General features: G+C 46.8%; 1 protein-coding gene across 3 annotated transcripts in view; it reads right to left on the bottom strand.

Annotated features, from left to right (window-relative positions):
- NRP2 (neuropilin 2) overlaps positions 1-16,581 on the bottom strand; it is a 116,424-nt gene that overhangs the window by 97,878 nt on the left and 1,965 nt on the right. For 2 of the 3 annotated variants that reach the window (XM_032278519.1, XM_032278520.1), the window contains exon 2: positions 3,794-3,971. In XM_032278519.1, coding sequence (XP_032134410.1) covers positions 3,794-3,971 — 178 coding nt within the window. Of the gene's footprint in view, positions 1-3,793; positions 3,972-4,081; positions 4,514-16,581 lie in introns of those variants that run through there. The other variant, XM_032278521.1, reaches the window with a different exon arrangement.

The following is a 16,581-nucleotide window of genomic DNA, read 5'->3' on the forward strand; positions in this document are numbered from 1 at the left end:
TTTTTTCTGAGACAAAGTCTCACTCTTTCGCTCAGGCCCGAATGCAGTGGTGCAACCTCGGCTCACTGCAACCTCTGCCTCCCAGGTTCAAGCGATTCTCCTGCCTCAGCCTCCAGAGTAGCTGGGATTACAGGTGTGCACTACAAAGCCTAGCTAATTTTTTGTATTTTTAGTAGAGATGGGGTGTCACCATGTTGGCCAGGCTGGTCTTGAACTCCTGACCTCAGGTGACCTGCCTGTCTTGGCCTCCCAAAGTGCTGGGATTACAGGTAGAAATTACCAATTCTTAAAAGGGCCCAGCCTCTTAGTTTTGGTTTTATTTGAACCTCTGGGATGGGGTGGGTGCTGGGCCTGTTTCTGAACTCCTCAACTAGCTGTGTATCATATGGAGGTGGGTGTTTTTAAAAATGTATACATTTTAAATTTTAGAAATGGAAAAAACCACTCAACTTTGTGTATGGGTTTGTAAAACCATAACATTCAGTCTGCTGGCTGATGACTCAAGCGGAAGGCCTCTGTCTGCCGGAGCAGCCACATCCCAGCGTCCTCTGCTCCTCGGGGAATAAAATGGCTTCTCTCTGTTTGCCCAGACGGCCTGGAGTCTTGCCCTTTTGTCCTTAGGCCACAGGAGTCCGGCAGTGCCACAGCGGCCTCTGGTTTCTGCCCACAGCTTCTACACAGGCTCCCAAACAGCCTGTGAGTGCCCAGGATTTGCATTTCTACAAGTGCCTGGCGGGAGGAGTCAAGGGAAGGTCACTAGAGATGGTGGCCTTGGGTTGCACTGGGTCAGGCAAAGCTGTGGCTTGTGAGTGAAATTTTCCAAGCACACAGCAAGCTTCAATGGAACAAAGTTAATAATAAGCAACGGTTAGGGGAAAAGGTCTGTCTGGGGTTGACTCAGCAACGGTCTCAACCTTTGGGATGTAGATTTCAAGGTATACAGAGAGCCAAGGGCCCAGGATAAATAAGTTCATATCATGGCCCTGTTCCCAGGCCTTGGGGCAATCTTTGCGGTTACCCCAGCACATAGGAAGAACCCGGGCAAACACGAGGTTGGGCGTGCCGACTACTGCTCTTTCTCCACAGCTAGGCTGGCTGCTTCTTCTCCTGACTTTCTTGCTCAGTTCCCCTTTTTCTGGGGCGTTGCTGCTGTGCTCTATGATTGGGAGGCCAGCCCAGGCAGTTTTCATTTGGGAAGTATCCACCTTATAGGTCTGCAGAGCCAAATCCAATTTGAAGCATGAACCCAAAATAAAAGGAGAAAGCAGGCTAATTTCCTTGGATAGTGAGTGCTTTTCAAACCCAGGAGCTCCCTTGGAATGAAAATGCAGTTTGGAAGAGAGTGGGAGAGCCGGAACAAGATGGAACTTCCAGGACTTCAATTAGATTGATTGTTCCTTTCACAAGAAAGTAAAACAAGGCAGTGGGGAGGGCAAGCCCACTTATTGCAAATGCAAATGGCCAGAAATACCTTGAAGAACGAGAGGCTGAGAAAACCAGATGTGTCTTTCTAAATACAAACTAACGAGAGAAAGAGAAACGGGGAGTAGAGGAGAAAAGTGGGGAGGAACAGAGAATTAATGACAAAGTGAGGTGGATGAGGCTTAATCCTAACAGAGCCTCTCTGACAGTTTGGCACTGGGGGAAACAGATCCCAGAAAGATTTTTTTCTGACCTCCCGCACTTTTTAGGTTCAAACCAGACACATGAGGTCATGGAATGAGGAGAAAAACAGGAAGTAATATAGCGAGGATGATAAGCCAGATGATACCCCTGTAAATCGCTGCTTCCCCCACTCCAACTCCAGCAAGGGAAATGCCTTCTTCTTTCCCTTCTCAGAGGCTCTGGCGACCTTCAGTTCTCCCCATCTCTGGGACTGAGTCCTGTATATGGAAGGGACACCCCGCAGCCCAAAGCAGGCCAGGAGCATGTGTTTCAGGCTTTTCATCCTTCCCAACATGTTTTAAATCATGCTTACTAGCTCCTAAGTTTTTCCCTCCAAAAGCCATGCTTTCTCCCTCTGCCACTATGAATATACATAGGATGACCTCTTGGCAATTTCCCTGGGAGATTTGCTGGCATAAGCATAACAGAATTTGGCCCTCAGTCTAGAGAGGTGCTTAGTCAAATTTCTCTGAGCTCAGAACTAGGCTCTCTGTACATTATGCTTCCATCTGTGCCAAACTTCTGCAGTCCAGCCAGAGGAATCAGGGCCCCAAACCCCTTATAAAGAAGCTCTTCTAACAGAAATTCTTGATCAAGTTCACTGTCAGGGAATCAGAAGGCTTGGGATGCTAAGCAAATGTATCCAGGGTGCACATATAACTTAGACAAAGAGGAACTGAAGAGTTTCCCTATGTCATCCGTTGAGTCAAGAGTGGATATGAGATTAGAAACTCCATCTTATGACTCTTCGTCACATGAGGCATCTATCCGGGAAACCCTTTGATTTTCAACAAAGACTACCTCTTGTTAGGAGAAAACCATTACGTAGGTGCAAAGTAGTCCTAGGAGGATAATAATGACTTCAATTCACTGAGCCTCACAGTCTAGCACTAGTTAGAGAGGGCCCTTGTTTCCTCCATGAGGAAATCTGGCCCAGACCTGGCCTGTGGGAGCTTTGCCTGCTCCTTGGTACCTGTCCCGCCAGCTTGCCCCTTTATTAATGTTTCAGTATTCGCAATGCCTTAATAGCAAGGAATGCTTAGATAATTTATTAGTCACATGGGAGCACTGAATGCTTATCAGAGTAACAGCACATTTAGGGCCGAATATGACTGTTGGCATATTCTTTTCTGCACAAAAACTCTCACTTTAATTCCAATGAGGAAAGACTTTAAGAGGGAGCTCAGTAGACAGTGCAAAGCACATCTGTATTCCAGACATGATAATGCTGCTGCTGCTTCCCAACCTTAACTTTTAGGGACCTCGGTGTTAACATGGCATTTCTAAAGTACTCACAAGTGTCTAAATGTCCACTTGGGAGTTCCTAAGCCACACATTTCCAGGGTGGCAGAACTAATGCTGTCAGACCAGCTGAGTCATGTTGGGTGACTGACCTAACCTCTCTGTGCTTCCCTTTTCTCTTTTGCAAAATGGAGATCATAACAGCACCAACTTCCCAGCCCACTGTACAAAGTAAATGGATTAATATTTGTAATGCAATGAGAACAGAGTTTGTTAAATAAATCCCTAACACTGACTTTGAGACCCTAACTTGTGTAGCATAGGTATCAAGAACCAATATGAGTCTTAGAACTACTTTGATTTTTTTAACCCCCTTTTTTTTTCTATAAGGAAACCAGTTACCACTGTATAAAGTAACAGGCTGATCCTGCGTGGCCGGATGCAGAGAAAGTCTCCACTTGGGGGTACGGCTGCTATCTTACTATGGAAACGGGTAGGGTTTACACATGTAACAGCCTTGGAAATGGGTAGATCTCCAAGTGGAAGGTAAACCCCAAAGTCTAGCGGTGGAGTTTTGTAGGCCACCCCCTGTCACCGCATGGAAATTCTCCTTCACTGCCACCCTTTGGAGGTAGGTTAATATTCTCTACTTTGCCCTCAAGAAGGCTTTTCCTACCATGCTGCGGGATCAACCACACCTTTATTTCCCTGGAAAGGGAATGTCCCCTTGAGGTTTTCCTCTGGGGCCAGGATCCACCACTGGTTAGCAGCAGGTCTTGGGGTGAGGGGTGCTGCCACTGCGTGCTAGAAGTGACAAGAGCCGGGGTGGGGGGTAGAGCACGTGTGTCTCATGGACGGGATACACAGGGGACAGAACGGAGCTTACTTGCAGTCATGCTTCTCGATTTCAAAGTGAGGGTTGAAGTTGAGGACAATCTTCTGGTTGGGGTCGGGGGCGTAAACAATCCACTCGCAGTTCTGGTGGGAGGGGTAGTCCTGGGGGTAACCAGGAGAGGTGATGTAGCCAGCAACTTTGGAATTCAAACGGCCTCCGCACGGTGGGTCTGAAAGAGAATCCAACAACCCAGAGAACTTCACATATGCTGCGGCTTTCTTCCCCCCCACTCCCTCCTTCTCTTCTGTACCAGTGTCTGATTAAAACTATTTTACAGACCTTTTATGGCAGTCCAGAAGACTAACCTACTTACTCATTCGGTGGAAGAGATTATTCCAGCTCATCCCTCCCCCTACCCACCCGACTACACACACACACAGATGAAAGTATTCCAGAACATGGCCATAAATATTCTCAATTACATGGTCTGCGATTAAAAAAACAAGAGGACTGCAAACTCAACATGCCTCCCTGCCTTTCCTGCCTCCCGTCCTTGGCCCATCTTCCTCTCCTCGTTCAACCTCGCATCTCTATCTTTATCTCATAAATCCTTCATTTGATTCGGTGTCTCCCAGCCCAGCCCAGCAGCCGGCAGTCAGGGCTCCGGGAACTGACAATGGTGGTTTTGTGGTGCCGACCCACAAGCGAGCCTGGCAACAATTACATGTGGAGCAGAGGAAGCACTTTCAGCTTTGGGCCAGCACAGGGCCTGGAGGGTGATTGCAGCTTTTTTTTTAAGAAAAAAAAAAAAAAAAGCAAAACCCCCAAACATTTAATTCCACATATACCGCAAATCTGATTTATTATTTCATTATACACCGAACGGAAAAACCTGTATTAAAGAATCTACTGGCTCCAGTCTTGGAATTTCGACAAAGGTGCTTTGTGTTGAATGAATGTCTGTTTCTTGTGCGCTGCCCACTGTCTCTCCTGCCTGGTCACCACCACCAGAGTGTGCTGCTGCTTTGTCCGGCCACACTGGTCATTTGCAGGAAGAGGTGGCTCCCTGTACCAGCAGTGCCTGGCTGGAGGCAAACAGCTTCATGTGGCGCAGGAGGGAAGGGAGCCACCTTCAAAGGCTGCAAAGGTGGCTGATGACATTTGAGGAATCTCATCTATTTGGGAGTAAAGTTCTGCAATCCCCAGCAGGGATTCTTGGGAAATAGGGAGTTTTGCTTAAATACCGCAGTAGAACAGAAGCTGGGAAGGCACAAGAGACATGGAAATATTCAGAAGGCTCTCGGAGCCCTTCCTGAGATGTGTGTGTCTCTTAGCATCAATCACGATTTAATATCGCCATCTGCATGGAGCAGCATGGGCCCGTGAATTATGTATTACGACTCAGCAGCCACCCTCCAGGATGGGTCTTTCTTCTGTGTTCACTCTTTGAGGGAACGGGTCATGCATTTTTTAACTCTACAGGTGCACTTTACTATTCCCCGTGTCTGCTGGCATTACTATCTCCCAGACCTCTGCTTTAGATTACTGGCCTGACAGGCTTTCAATGCATAAAAGATGGGCACGCTTCACATGGGTGGTTGGGACACAAATCCACACAAGTAGCCTTTCCGGGATCAAGCCTCCGGGAGCTCAAACTATGCCATGTTGAGCTGCCCAGAATTGAATGGATTCAAGTCCATTTCCTACTGGGTGGAAAACAACAGCAGCCATTTCCTCAGGCTAGTAGACAGCACATCATCTTCTTACCTAATGACCCTATACCCACCCCAACCCATGAGGACAATGGGCCCATCCCTCCCACCCAGACCACAAGAGACCAGCAATGAGGCCCATTTCCTCTGCAGCCAGTACCCACAGGCTTTCCAGGTGCCCGCACCACTCACCCATGCTGGGCACACACTGTCATCTAGCCAGCCAAATTCTAGCCCGTTGGTCCAGGCTTATGCATATAAAATGAGGCGGAGTGGCCCTCTGAGAAGGCAGAGGTGTGAGGACAGATCACCAGCTGCTCTTACTCAACTAGCAGAAGAGGGAATTTTCTACTGGCTCCAGCTCTCTGCCAGCTATTTTGCAGAAAACTGCAGCCCTGCCACCAACTCACCCCAAACCACACTTTTTTCCCTTGGAATTCATCAGAGGAAACCTGAGCTGAGCTCCTGTTTAGTAACTGTTATGGTTTCCACACACTCCCCACTGTCCCCACCCACACTCTCTCCCTCCTTTCCCCATCCCTTCCTCTACTTCTCTCCAACCACTCTTGAAAGAGGAACTTTTCTCCCTCAATTTCCCCACTTTCCAGGTTTAGGCTTTTAGTAATTAGACCAGGCACACAGATCAGCAGTAAAGATGGGAAACTTCTTCACAAAGGTTTCATTTTTCATCTAAAGTAAAAGTGATCATTCTCCACTACAAAAAAAAATTTAAACTATATATATCCCATAGCTGATAGTCTGCACTGTCTGCTGTTAAACCAAAAGAAAAAGGAGTAATCCATTTCCTTTTTACTATCCTTTCTTTATCTGAAGAAAATCAAGACACTTATTGAAGTATCGGAGAACTCATTGAAACATGTGCCCCAGTTGTGTTGGTTAACTTTTTCAATTTTCACAAATGTATAAACCCACATTCTTGCTTGGCTTGCATTCACACTCAGAAACACACAAACATAGATATTGAACATACTTCAAGAACATATACATATCATTAATTCACACTTTAGTCCTGTACACACGTTCACACCTTCTCATAAAATATCACACATCATTTGCACAAACATATATCCACAAAGATAAACACTAGAATTTCTGTTTTTATTTTTCTTGGAGAGAATAGAATTCTTGAAACATATCGGTAAAAATTTTAAAGAAAACACACTTAATCATAATTCATCTCCTCTTGATAACTGATCTTTCATTTCTAGGGTTGAGGACACACATTTCTTAAATACAAACATGTCCCAGTAGAAATTAGCTAGAATTTCTTCTGAAGAGCTATACCATCCATTACTTTGTAGGCCTTTACTGTGTTCAGAAATGAACTTTATACATGGTTTCTGTCCTGTTTCGAAGGAGTCAAGCTAAGCCAAAGGAGAGTTGAACTCAAGGGCAAAACCCTTAAGGCCAATCTCCACATACAGAGGGTAAATTGACCCTGTGGAAGTTTGAGCTACTGAGCCTGTTTGGTGAGTTGACAAAGGACTTCATTCTGCAACTATTTCGTGAATACCTTTCACCTGGGGCAAATTCATCACCCAAAGAGAGATAGCAAAACCTAGGTTTGGACCGATCAGAGCAGTTTTCTCCTACGCCTGCCGGATGAGCCAGGCCAGGTCTGAGAAAGGCCCAAGGCTGACGGGAATAAGGTGACAGATCCAGATGTAATTGGAAATAAAGGGAACACTAAGTTCTGAGGTTACCAAGTTCTGATTTTCCTCCTCTAATGACTGCTTGGGTGTTTCTATTTGAAATGTAAAAGATCAGATTGTCTTAAACTCTTTCTGTCTTGTTCTTTTTCTCTTAAGTATTGTTGTGATACCGCCTGGGTAACGTAGCCCTGGAAAGGCAAAGGGATATTGTACACCTTCACTTAGGAACCCACCTTCCTACAAAACCCAATCACTTGCCTTGCGAATGTTTAATTTTTAAGAAGTATTAAGAATGGGAAAAGAAGATCTTGTAAAATCTGGTCTGCCTTCTAGAAAAATTTAGTTGGTATCGTTTTAAAAGACACTGTATAACCTGGACGGGAAGATAATGTTTGCTGAATACTGAAGCCTGACTGTAGTGAGAACCTTCTAATTAGTCGGATTACTATGGCTAACTTCACCACAGCTTGGTAAAAGACTAATCAGATCCCTCACTTTAGTTGAACTGAAGGAGAGAGCCCTTGGCAAAACCAGGGAAATTTGGCCACTGGCTGGATGTAGGATACAGGGTCCAGTTGTAAAAGGTGAGTCTGGGGTAATGGGACTGGGTTGCCAGGAGAGGGAGGGATGGACATAGGCAGAAAGATGGGAGATGGCACCCAGCCCTTAACTCACTCACTTTGACCTTTCTGAGGCTCAGCTTCGCAAACTGTAATTCAATGAATGGACTGAATTAGGTGTGTAGCTTTCAGATTTATTTATTTTTTTTGAAGTACTTTTTTTTTTTCTTGAAGAAAACTCTACCTAGACCTCTAATGTACAAAGAAAATAAAAGCGAGCTCTTCTTGGATGCTGGGAGGGAAGTGGCCAGAGGCAGTGTAGAGTCTAGGCCTCCCAGACTCTGCCCGCAGCTCGGAGGGGCTTCTCTGCAAGGCCTGCTGGAACATGGTTTGAAACCCTCTAAATGGGGCATCTCCATTCTCTGTTACTTTAAAATGCCATGGGAAAGAGAAAGAGCAGAGGATTAGGAGACATCTATTTCCTATGTATACCTGAGGACACTTAGTGGAGAAAAGCAATCAGTCTCATTTCCCCTGAAAATAATACACTACATTTACTTTACAATTTATTCTTCATCCACAGCATAATCTCATCTTGTCCCTATTTCCACAGCATTGTTTTCATTTAATTATTGGCAGCAAGGCAAAGAAGAAACTCTTTCTACTATTTTAAAAGAAAGGAAGTTGTCACCTTGTCACTTAACTTACTCCACCAGGGCAGTTCATTGGAAATAGCACTGGAGCAGGATGTAAAAGCCTAGTAATCAAGTCTGGTCTCACCACTGGCAAGCTGTGTGACCTTGGGTAAGTTAGTAGACAACTCTGAGCGTTTGCTTTCTCATCTAGAGAATGAGAAGAATGATTTTAAAGGTCAGTTCCAGTGCTAAAATCCAAAGCCCATATAATGAGGTGGGGAAAAAATCCTATAACCCATAGATTGAGCCAAAAATTCAAAAGATTCTCTACTCTCCTAAACAATAAGACATTTATTCAAGGTGCTACCTCTGTTCTGTCTTCTTGGTAAGCCTGAAACAAAACTGCAGGATTCTTCAGATGAACATGTCTGTCTTGCATTACGGAGAGTTCAAATGTCTCCTTTAATCACATTAGGTCTACTAACATGAGTTTCTTTTTGTAACTGAGCCTGTGGCTGCGTATTTATAAATATTATGGATACACAGTTCTGTGTGTGAGCATGTCAACAACTGTGGTGCATGAGAAGGAAAACCAAAAGGAGTTTCTTCAAATCCCTCACCCAGATCATCTAAGGCCTTGGCTCAGGGTTTTAGCCAAATTTTGCTTACCAACCTAGGATAAGCTGCTTTTTAAGAGTTATTTCTGTGAGCTGAGGCTGGATTTTGTTTTATTCAAAGCGACTTCAGCCTGTCACAAGACAGTCTCATAAAATCTGTATCTTGGCTTAGGCTGGGAAGAAATGAGCCAATCCATCAGCCTAGGAATGTGGCTGTTTGACCACTTCCTAAGGCAACCGGGAAGGGATGCAATCTACTCAATTTATGGAGACTGGTGGCAGTGAATGATGCACTCCTGAAGGCACAGCAAATGGAAATCCTTCTGAACTTTTGCAGTGATAAAGTTCAAAATCTGAATAAAAGGGCCATCTAGGAGGGAAGCAGAGAGCAGGGGAGGAAGCCAGCATATGAGTTTGTAAACAAATAAGGAACAAAGCACATTCCCTCTCTTAAAACACCTCCAATGAATTAACTTAGGAGAAACTGGAAATTGGGTCTGGAAACAGGGCCTTCTGAACATCTCTCCCCTCAATCTGGATTCTAAAAATGAAGCCTCATTTAATCCATAAAATGTAACTTTGACGCAATTACCTCTCCTGACCTCGAATCATGCCACCTGTGGTAACCTTGTTATTTGTCATCTTATATCATAAACAAATGCAATTCCAATAGGGCAGCCAATATAATGTCATTAGTTTATATTTATGTCCACTCTTTTCCAGCCCTCATTGCAAATGCAATTTTGATGCCATTGATGAGAGATCTGGGATTACAATTCCTGACCATTTTAGCAGACATTTGGGGAAGGAAACAGAAGAATAATTCTAAGGTCTCTCCAAAAAACAAAGGAGAAAAAAAGGTAATATAATATTTCCTTCATTTATTTTGATTAGCTGAAGCTTATGTTGAAACATCAATGGCTCCCCATTGGTTAGCAAGTGAAACCCAAACCTCTTTGCCTAGCAATTTGGCCCTTGAATTGAGCCCAAGCTATCATTTCTAACCTTGTTTGCAATTATTTCCCACCATGCATTCTAAACTGCAGCTTCTGAATGTTCCCCAAATAAACCCAGCATCCACTGCTCTACTCACACCTTCCCCTTCTTCTTGTATGCCCTTCCCTGTTCTAAATCCCGCCTATTCTCTCACTCCAGGCCACCTCTGCTTTTCTTCCTCTCCCATACCAGGAGTAATCTTTCTCTTCTCTGCATCTGAGAGGCTGAAGCTCTTTAGCATCTTCTGAGATGTGTGAGAGTTCCCTAAGGCCTCATCCATTCTACTGAGCCACCAGCAACTTGAAGTCATGACTCCTTGCTGATCCATCTTTGGCAAGCCTTACAGGATCAAACCAGAGCCTTTCCCAAAAGTCAGACTCATCAGGATTTGGTGAATTAATCAATTAAGAAGTGACTAAAGGCACATCAAAATTATCACTAAATAGGACAGACTCTGAGAGTTCTATCAGAAAATATTCTGCTGCTGCAGCTAGTGCCCTTCCTTCTCCACCCTCAGCTGTTACTAAGTGCAAATATTTTTTAGTGGTCAATTGAAAGTTTGAATAACTTGTCTGGGATAATAATACCTAGTCATAAATAAGTCAAGGTAGAGTTAGTGTGAGCTGTCTCCTAGAACACCCTAATGCAGACAATAAAGTTCAAAGCACACTCACATTTTGTTTTATTATTTTACTTTATTTTTTGAAACAGAGTCTCACCCAGGCTGGAGTACAGTGGCATGATCTTGGCTCACTACAACCTCCGCCTCCCGAGTTCAAACAATTCTCCTACCTCAGCCTCCTGAGTAGCTGGGATTACAGGCTGTCACCATACTCAGCAAATTTTTATTTTTATTTTTTATTTTTATTAGAGATGGGGTCTTGCCATGTTGGCCAGGGTGGTCTTGAACTACTGATCTCAGGTGATCTGCCCCCCTTGGCCTCCCAAAGTGCTGGGTTTATAGGCATGAGCCACTGTACTTGCCATTTTAATACTAGTAAAATTAACTTATCATGAGTCCTTTACAAAGACCCAGAGGGAAATAGGATTATTACGAGTCTTGCTGGGTAAAAGCTATTTTGTCTTTCTGATGACTTTTTTGAGTTCAGCTGCTGAAGGCCCTTAATGCCGGAGTAGAAGTTATTACACATTGGGGAGGGTGCCTTCAACGCAGCATTCCCTGCTGAGCACACACTCAGTGATGAAGGATGGAAGGGGAGGAAAAGGAAAGGAAACGAGAGAGAGATTAAAAAGAAAATAGGAGGTAAGAATACTGAAAATAGAGAAAGAAGGAGGAAACAATGCAAAGGAGACGTAAATCTAAGATAAGAACCCAGCAGAGAATATTCTCCTCTGAAGAAGAGCATGGTGAGAGATAATATGGTGCTTACAAAACACAGAGATTTGGCGGTAGAAGAACTGAGAATAAGAATTATTTACTTATTTTTAAAATCTCATAAAAATAAACTTACCACATGGTTACAGTGTGCTTTCCATGATCACGAGATTCCACTAACCCCACTGAAACAGTTTTAAAGATTCAGTGACTTCGGAATAGGCTTCATATGTGCCAAATAGAATTCTATATACTCTGACATAGCATAACAGCCCTATGAAGTAGGTATTGTGACCAAACACAGTTCCAGACAAGCAAACTGAGGCACAGAGACTAAGTATCTGATCACACAGGGTACTTGGGTCACAGAGCCGGCGAGAGGCTGAGCTGAATTCTAAACCCAGGCAGTCGAACTCCCAGTGTCAGAAGCTGGGAAGGCCAGGGATGATCTCCCCAAAACTTCCCGGTTGCAAACCTGCTTTGTAGCATTTAGGGAGAGACGAACATGTTGCCTGTTTGAAAACCCCCTTTTCTCTGCCTGTGCCAGTACTGTGTGTGAACAACGAGAGATGTGTTTGAGGCTGGGGTGTGAGTGGGCTGGAAGCACTTAACACCTTCTCCACTCGCTGTACACACAGGCGCTCAGCTCCTTGTCATCCTGGCCCTCTTTCCTGTGTTCTGGAAACCCCAGGCACGGGGCCGGGGAAGGGGGAAATGAGGAAGTGAGGGAGTGATGGATCGGATATTCAGGTCTGAAACCATGTATCACAACATGGAAGTTTTTTTTTTTTTTTTTTTTTTTTTTCAACTCCTATTTCTCTCGTTTCTTCTCAGTTCTGCTCTTCTCTATCCTAAATGCCACACTGTTATTGTTCTACTGGATAGGAGTAGCATTTTCAGAAACGGGGGATTTATTTTTATAGCACAGCTGGTCTGCCAAAGGTCATATAATTTGGCAACATTCCCAGTGGTTAAAAATTAATTTCTCCTTATTAATACAACCAAGGTCCCAGAGGATTGGAGCTCAGCCTTATCTAAACTTGACAGCTTCCTAAACCTTTAGAAGATGCCTTCTCCTGGAGGGCCAGCTATGATACAAGGCCACTGTGTCCTGGAATCCAACTCCACTGAATCCTGTTAGGTAATGAAACCATGAAGCCTTTGGCCATACCCATCAAGGCAGATAAAGCTTTGAAAAATACTGTAGGATCTCCAGGACACACTTCTGCAGCATCTTCCAGAAGTGTGTTAATTAAAAAACAAAAACAAAACCTAGCAAATAGCCAAGTCCCTACCTGGAAGGCAACAGTACGAACACTAACTTCTGGTGATCAGTATACTTATCTGCCACTCAAGGAGGGTGCCTCAAAGATTATCCAGTGGCAAATGATGGTCAGATCATAAAATACCTCAAATATGTTAATAATACTATAAGCCATTGCCCAGGTATCACTTTTCAAATACTTTCTTATCAGTTCAAGAAATTAAAAAGGTATGCTGCTTTTGCTCTATCTTTTAAAACAGGAAAATCTCAGCTCAAGTTCCTAAAGTCTTTCCAAACTAGACCTTTGAGAATATATTTGGAAACCTCTTTACTTGGCTCTTGAATTCTGTCAACTCAGAACTGTCTTACACTCAGGTCACCCTAAGTCAGTTCATTTTCTTGATTGCTTTAAGAAAGAGTTGAGTGAAATGAAAAACAACAGGGTCCCCAGAATCATCTGGTCCCTGGTGTCTCTCCCCACTGACCCCAGACCCCTCCCTTACTGTTATTTCTATTCGTGCCTCATTGCCTATGGCGTTAGGACTCCTAGCTTTTTCTATGCCTGGAAGATAGGAACTGGCCTTTCTGCTGCAGAACGTGGACTCGATACATTCAACAGCAGGGGATCAGAGCCATTTGAGAGACAGCGGGAGTCCTGTCTGGGTAGCCTGGGTTCCAGTCACTTCAGCCTTTCAATCTTTTATTTTGCCAGTTGAGTGCTCCGGGGTTAATGTCTAAGGATTCTATCGGATAACATGAAACTCCAAACCTGTGAAACTCCAAACCTGATGTGCTGCCTGTGCATTCACATTTCTACCAGGCACAGCTTGGACAAGCATGGGCCTGCCTGGAGCCCTGTGGGGAGTGTACCTCTTGCCACTGTCTTGCACTGTGTGCTCCGTTGGCAACTGGCCACAGCTTCCCTATCTCCAGGAGCTGTTCATATGGGAAAAGTTTACTGGGCACCCATTTAGTGACCAATCCCTAGAGCCTAGAGCAGGCAGTCTGTGTAAAATCTAGGAGTTTACAGTTTACTTGCAAATTATTATGCTCGCCAGTGGCCATCCCACATTTTGGGGAGACAGGGTAAAAGAAACACTTCAAATCCTTATCCAGCGCCCATCCAGCGATCATCATTGCTTCTCTTTCAGGATTTGTTTGAACTCAGACCTGTCTCCCACAACCAATTTACACCTCTTATCTGATCATCCAGTTCAGACCGAAGGGTGAATTGACCGAATCTGCCCGTGTCCATGGCAATGGCATTAAAACTCGAGTATAGATCAAAGCTCTCCTGACAAGGAGGGGGAGGGTAGATGGTTATGGGGTCTGGGTTCTTTTGGCCCCAAGCCATGTGTCCTGGAGGTGGGGACCTTAGGACTTGGAGTTGCCACCATTTGAAGAAACTCATCGTCAGGACTTGAATAATTTCCTGAGCAAACCCCCGTCCCCTGCAGATCATGATTAACTCTAGCAAAGGGGAGGTTCGTAGCGGGCGCTGACGGGGAATGGCTAGCGCCAGGGGGCTCTCCTCTCTGTCTGAAACCGAAAGGAAAGGAGGCGGAGGGAGGGGAGCAGAGCAGTGAGCACACGCCGATAAACCAGAGCGTGGGTCCCCTACCCTCTCAGAAGAAATTCAACCAGAGCCGCAGAAGCCGCAACGCGTATAGGCGAGATCCCCTAAACTTGGTCTGGAAAGCGGATTCCCGACCTTCCCTAAACCAGATGATTCCCAGAGGGCGACAAGTCCATTCCAAATCCCTCCCCAACCTCCAAACACTAGCGCTACTGGTGCCCCCCCAACCCCCACCCAGCCGCCAGACGCCTGCGACCGGGTGGGAAAGATCCGCTGCGCAGTCAGCCCTAGGCGAAGGGCGGGGGCAGCCGTTTAATCACAGCACGCCTCGCCTCCATTAACTTGTGTTGATATTAAAAAGAAATCAATCAGTGAAAATGAAGCATTGGCCGTGAATATTTCTTTTTCTCACGTGGGAAAGCAAAGAGCGAGGCGGCTGGGGAGGGGAGGCGGGAACTCGCCGGCGACTGCAGGCAGAGGCTTCTCCGCAGACCAGAACTGCAGCGGAGACCTAACTTTCCCGCACTGGGTAGCGTTGAGGAAATGCCGCAGGCTTTTCCCTGGGGGTGTCCTTAGAGGGAGGAGGGGACAAGCATGAAGTGGTTGGAGACGGCCAACTTCGTGGAGGCTTCAGCCTCGGTTTTGCTTTCGCTGGGAATATTTTTGCTTAATAGAATGTTTATGGATCGCTGGGCTCTGTTTCTGCTGCGTAGCCCAAACAAATCGATGCGGCGTTAGAGACGGCGCTTGGGGGCGGGGAGGAGGAGGGAGGCCTAGAAGGAGAGCTGAGGGGCTACCACGTCCCCACCACGTGGATGGCTGCGCGCCGCGTGCTCTTCACCTGTTCCTGTGCACGGGCGGGCTCTGGGCGCGCCGCGATCTAGAGGCTGTGCAAGTTGCGCGCATTCCTGCGGCTCTAGCTGGCTGCTTCCCGCCTCTCTCCGCCCTCCTCTCCGAAATCCCACCCCAGCTTCCTATCACCCAGTTGGGCCAGAGCTTGGATTCCCAAGCCCGCCGGCCTCGGCCTCCCGCTACTCAAAGCCGGTTCTCTAGGAGTCGCGGCAAACCTGCGGCGCAGAGCGGAGCGCTGGGGACTGGCGGGGGAGCCCGGGGCAGAGATGGAGACAGACTAGCGACTGCGCTGCGGTCTGGCTAGGCGGCGCAGTGAGGAGAGGGGCAGCCCATGCGGCCTCCCAGCCACGCACCAGACCAAGGTGCCGCGCGCCGCGACTGCCGTGTTATTTTCTCAATTGCTCCCCCGCGTGCACCTTCTGTCCCCTCTTACGCCTTCCCAGAATTGGTTCTCGTCGCCTGCGGCGGCGGCGGCGGCGGCAGAACCGGGCCCCTTCCCGGCTGGCGCACATCGGGTGAGTCAGAGGTCTAGTTCGGCCTCGCCCTGGTCACACGCTGCCTGCTCCCCGGGTGCAAGTCCGTTGCTCCGCCTGAAAGCCTGAGCAGCCCACGGCTTGCGATCGCATTTTGGGGAGCTGGAGGTTCCCGGGAAGTCCCAGCTTCGAATCCCACCCTGAGATACCACCCCGGGTCCGAGGTTGCCCCGAACTCCGGGCCTCTGGGCTTCTCTGGAAGTGACGCAGCACGGTCGGGGGTTGGGATGGGAGGGGGTTCTGCAGAGAGCGCGGGAGGCAGGTGGCAGAGCGGGAGTGGGTCCAAGCGGGTGTCGCGCACACACGTACACACACTCCATGCAGCGCTCGGGGACAGATGTGCGAACATCTGGGATAGGAGATGGCCCCTGAGTCTTCACGACCCCTCCCGCTCCGCACAGCACACTGAACCTGAAGTTGCATGTGTATGCGCGCCGGTGTGAGTGCCAGTGTGTGCGCGCTCGCGCGCTGGGGCCTACAGGAGTCCGTGTCTGAATACATAATATACTGTGGGCATTCTCACGGCGCGCACGCGTGCACACACACACACACACACACACACACACACACACACAGCGGATCACACAAACATACACAATTAACGCAGCATCCAGGTCTGTGAGAGGTAATTTAATTCCACTTCAAGCCGGGAAGTTAGAATTAAGGCAAGAGGGAATGGGGAGGCCCAAAAAATCTCCCCAAGTGGGACCCCCCACCCATCCCTTTGATAGGATTTGCAGCTGCCCTGAAGACCACTTATGGCAAAGAAAGAGCTGAAAACGTGCGGATTTGGGTAGCAAAGGCATTTCTAAATTTTCCTCCCCTTCAAATAAATGCCCAAGCTTAAAGTGGCGTGTGTGCTGGTTGAGGGATGGGGAGGGGAAGAAGGAAGGGTGACAGTGCCAGATGCAAAGTTAGGACCCACTAGCTGATGTTCTAGGGGATGCCCAGGAGGCTGCAGAGTTAGCCCTACCACTGCCACCATCGCCTTGCAAGTGGCTTGGGTGAGGCACTTCAGGAAGGCTTTTTCTTCTTTCTTTCACCCATTTCCTCCATAGACGGTTTCTCCATCTCCAATCACCTGT

This window comes from Sapajus apella, unplaced genomic scaffold, assembly GCF_009761245.1.
Source record: "Sapajus apella isolate SASKATOON/1434 unplaced genomic scaffold, GSC_monkey_1.0 scaffold10, whole genome shotgun sequence".
Taxonomy (NCBI): domain Eukaryota; kingdom Metazoa; phylum Chordata; class Mammalia; order Primates; family Cebidae; genus Sapajus; species Sapajus apella.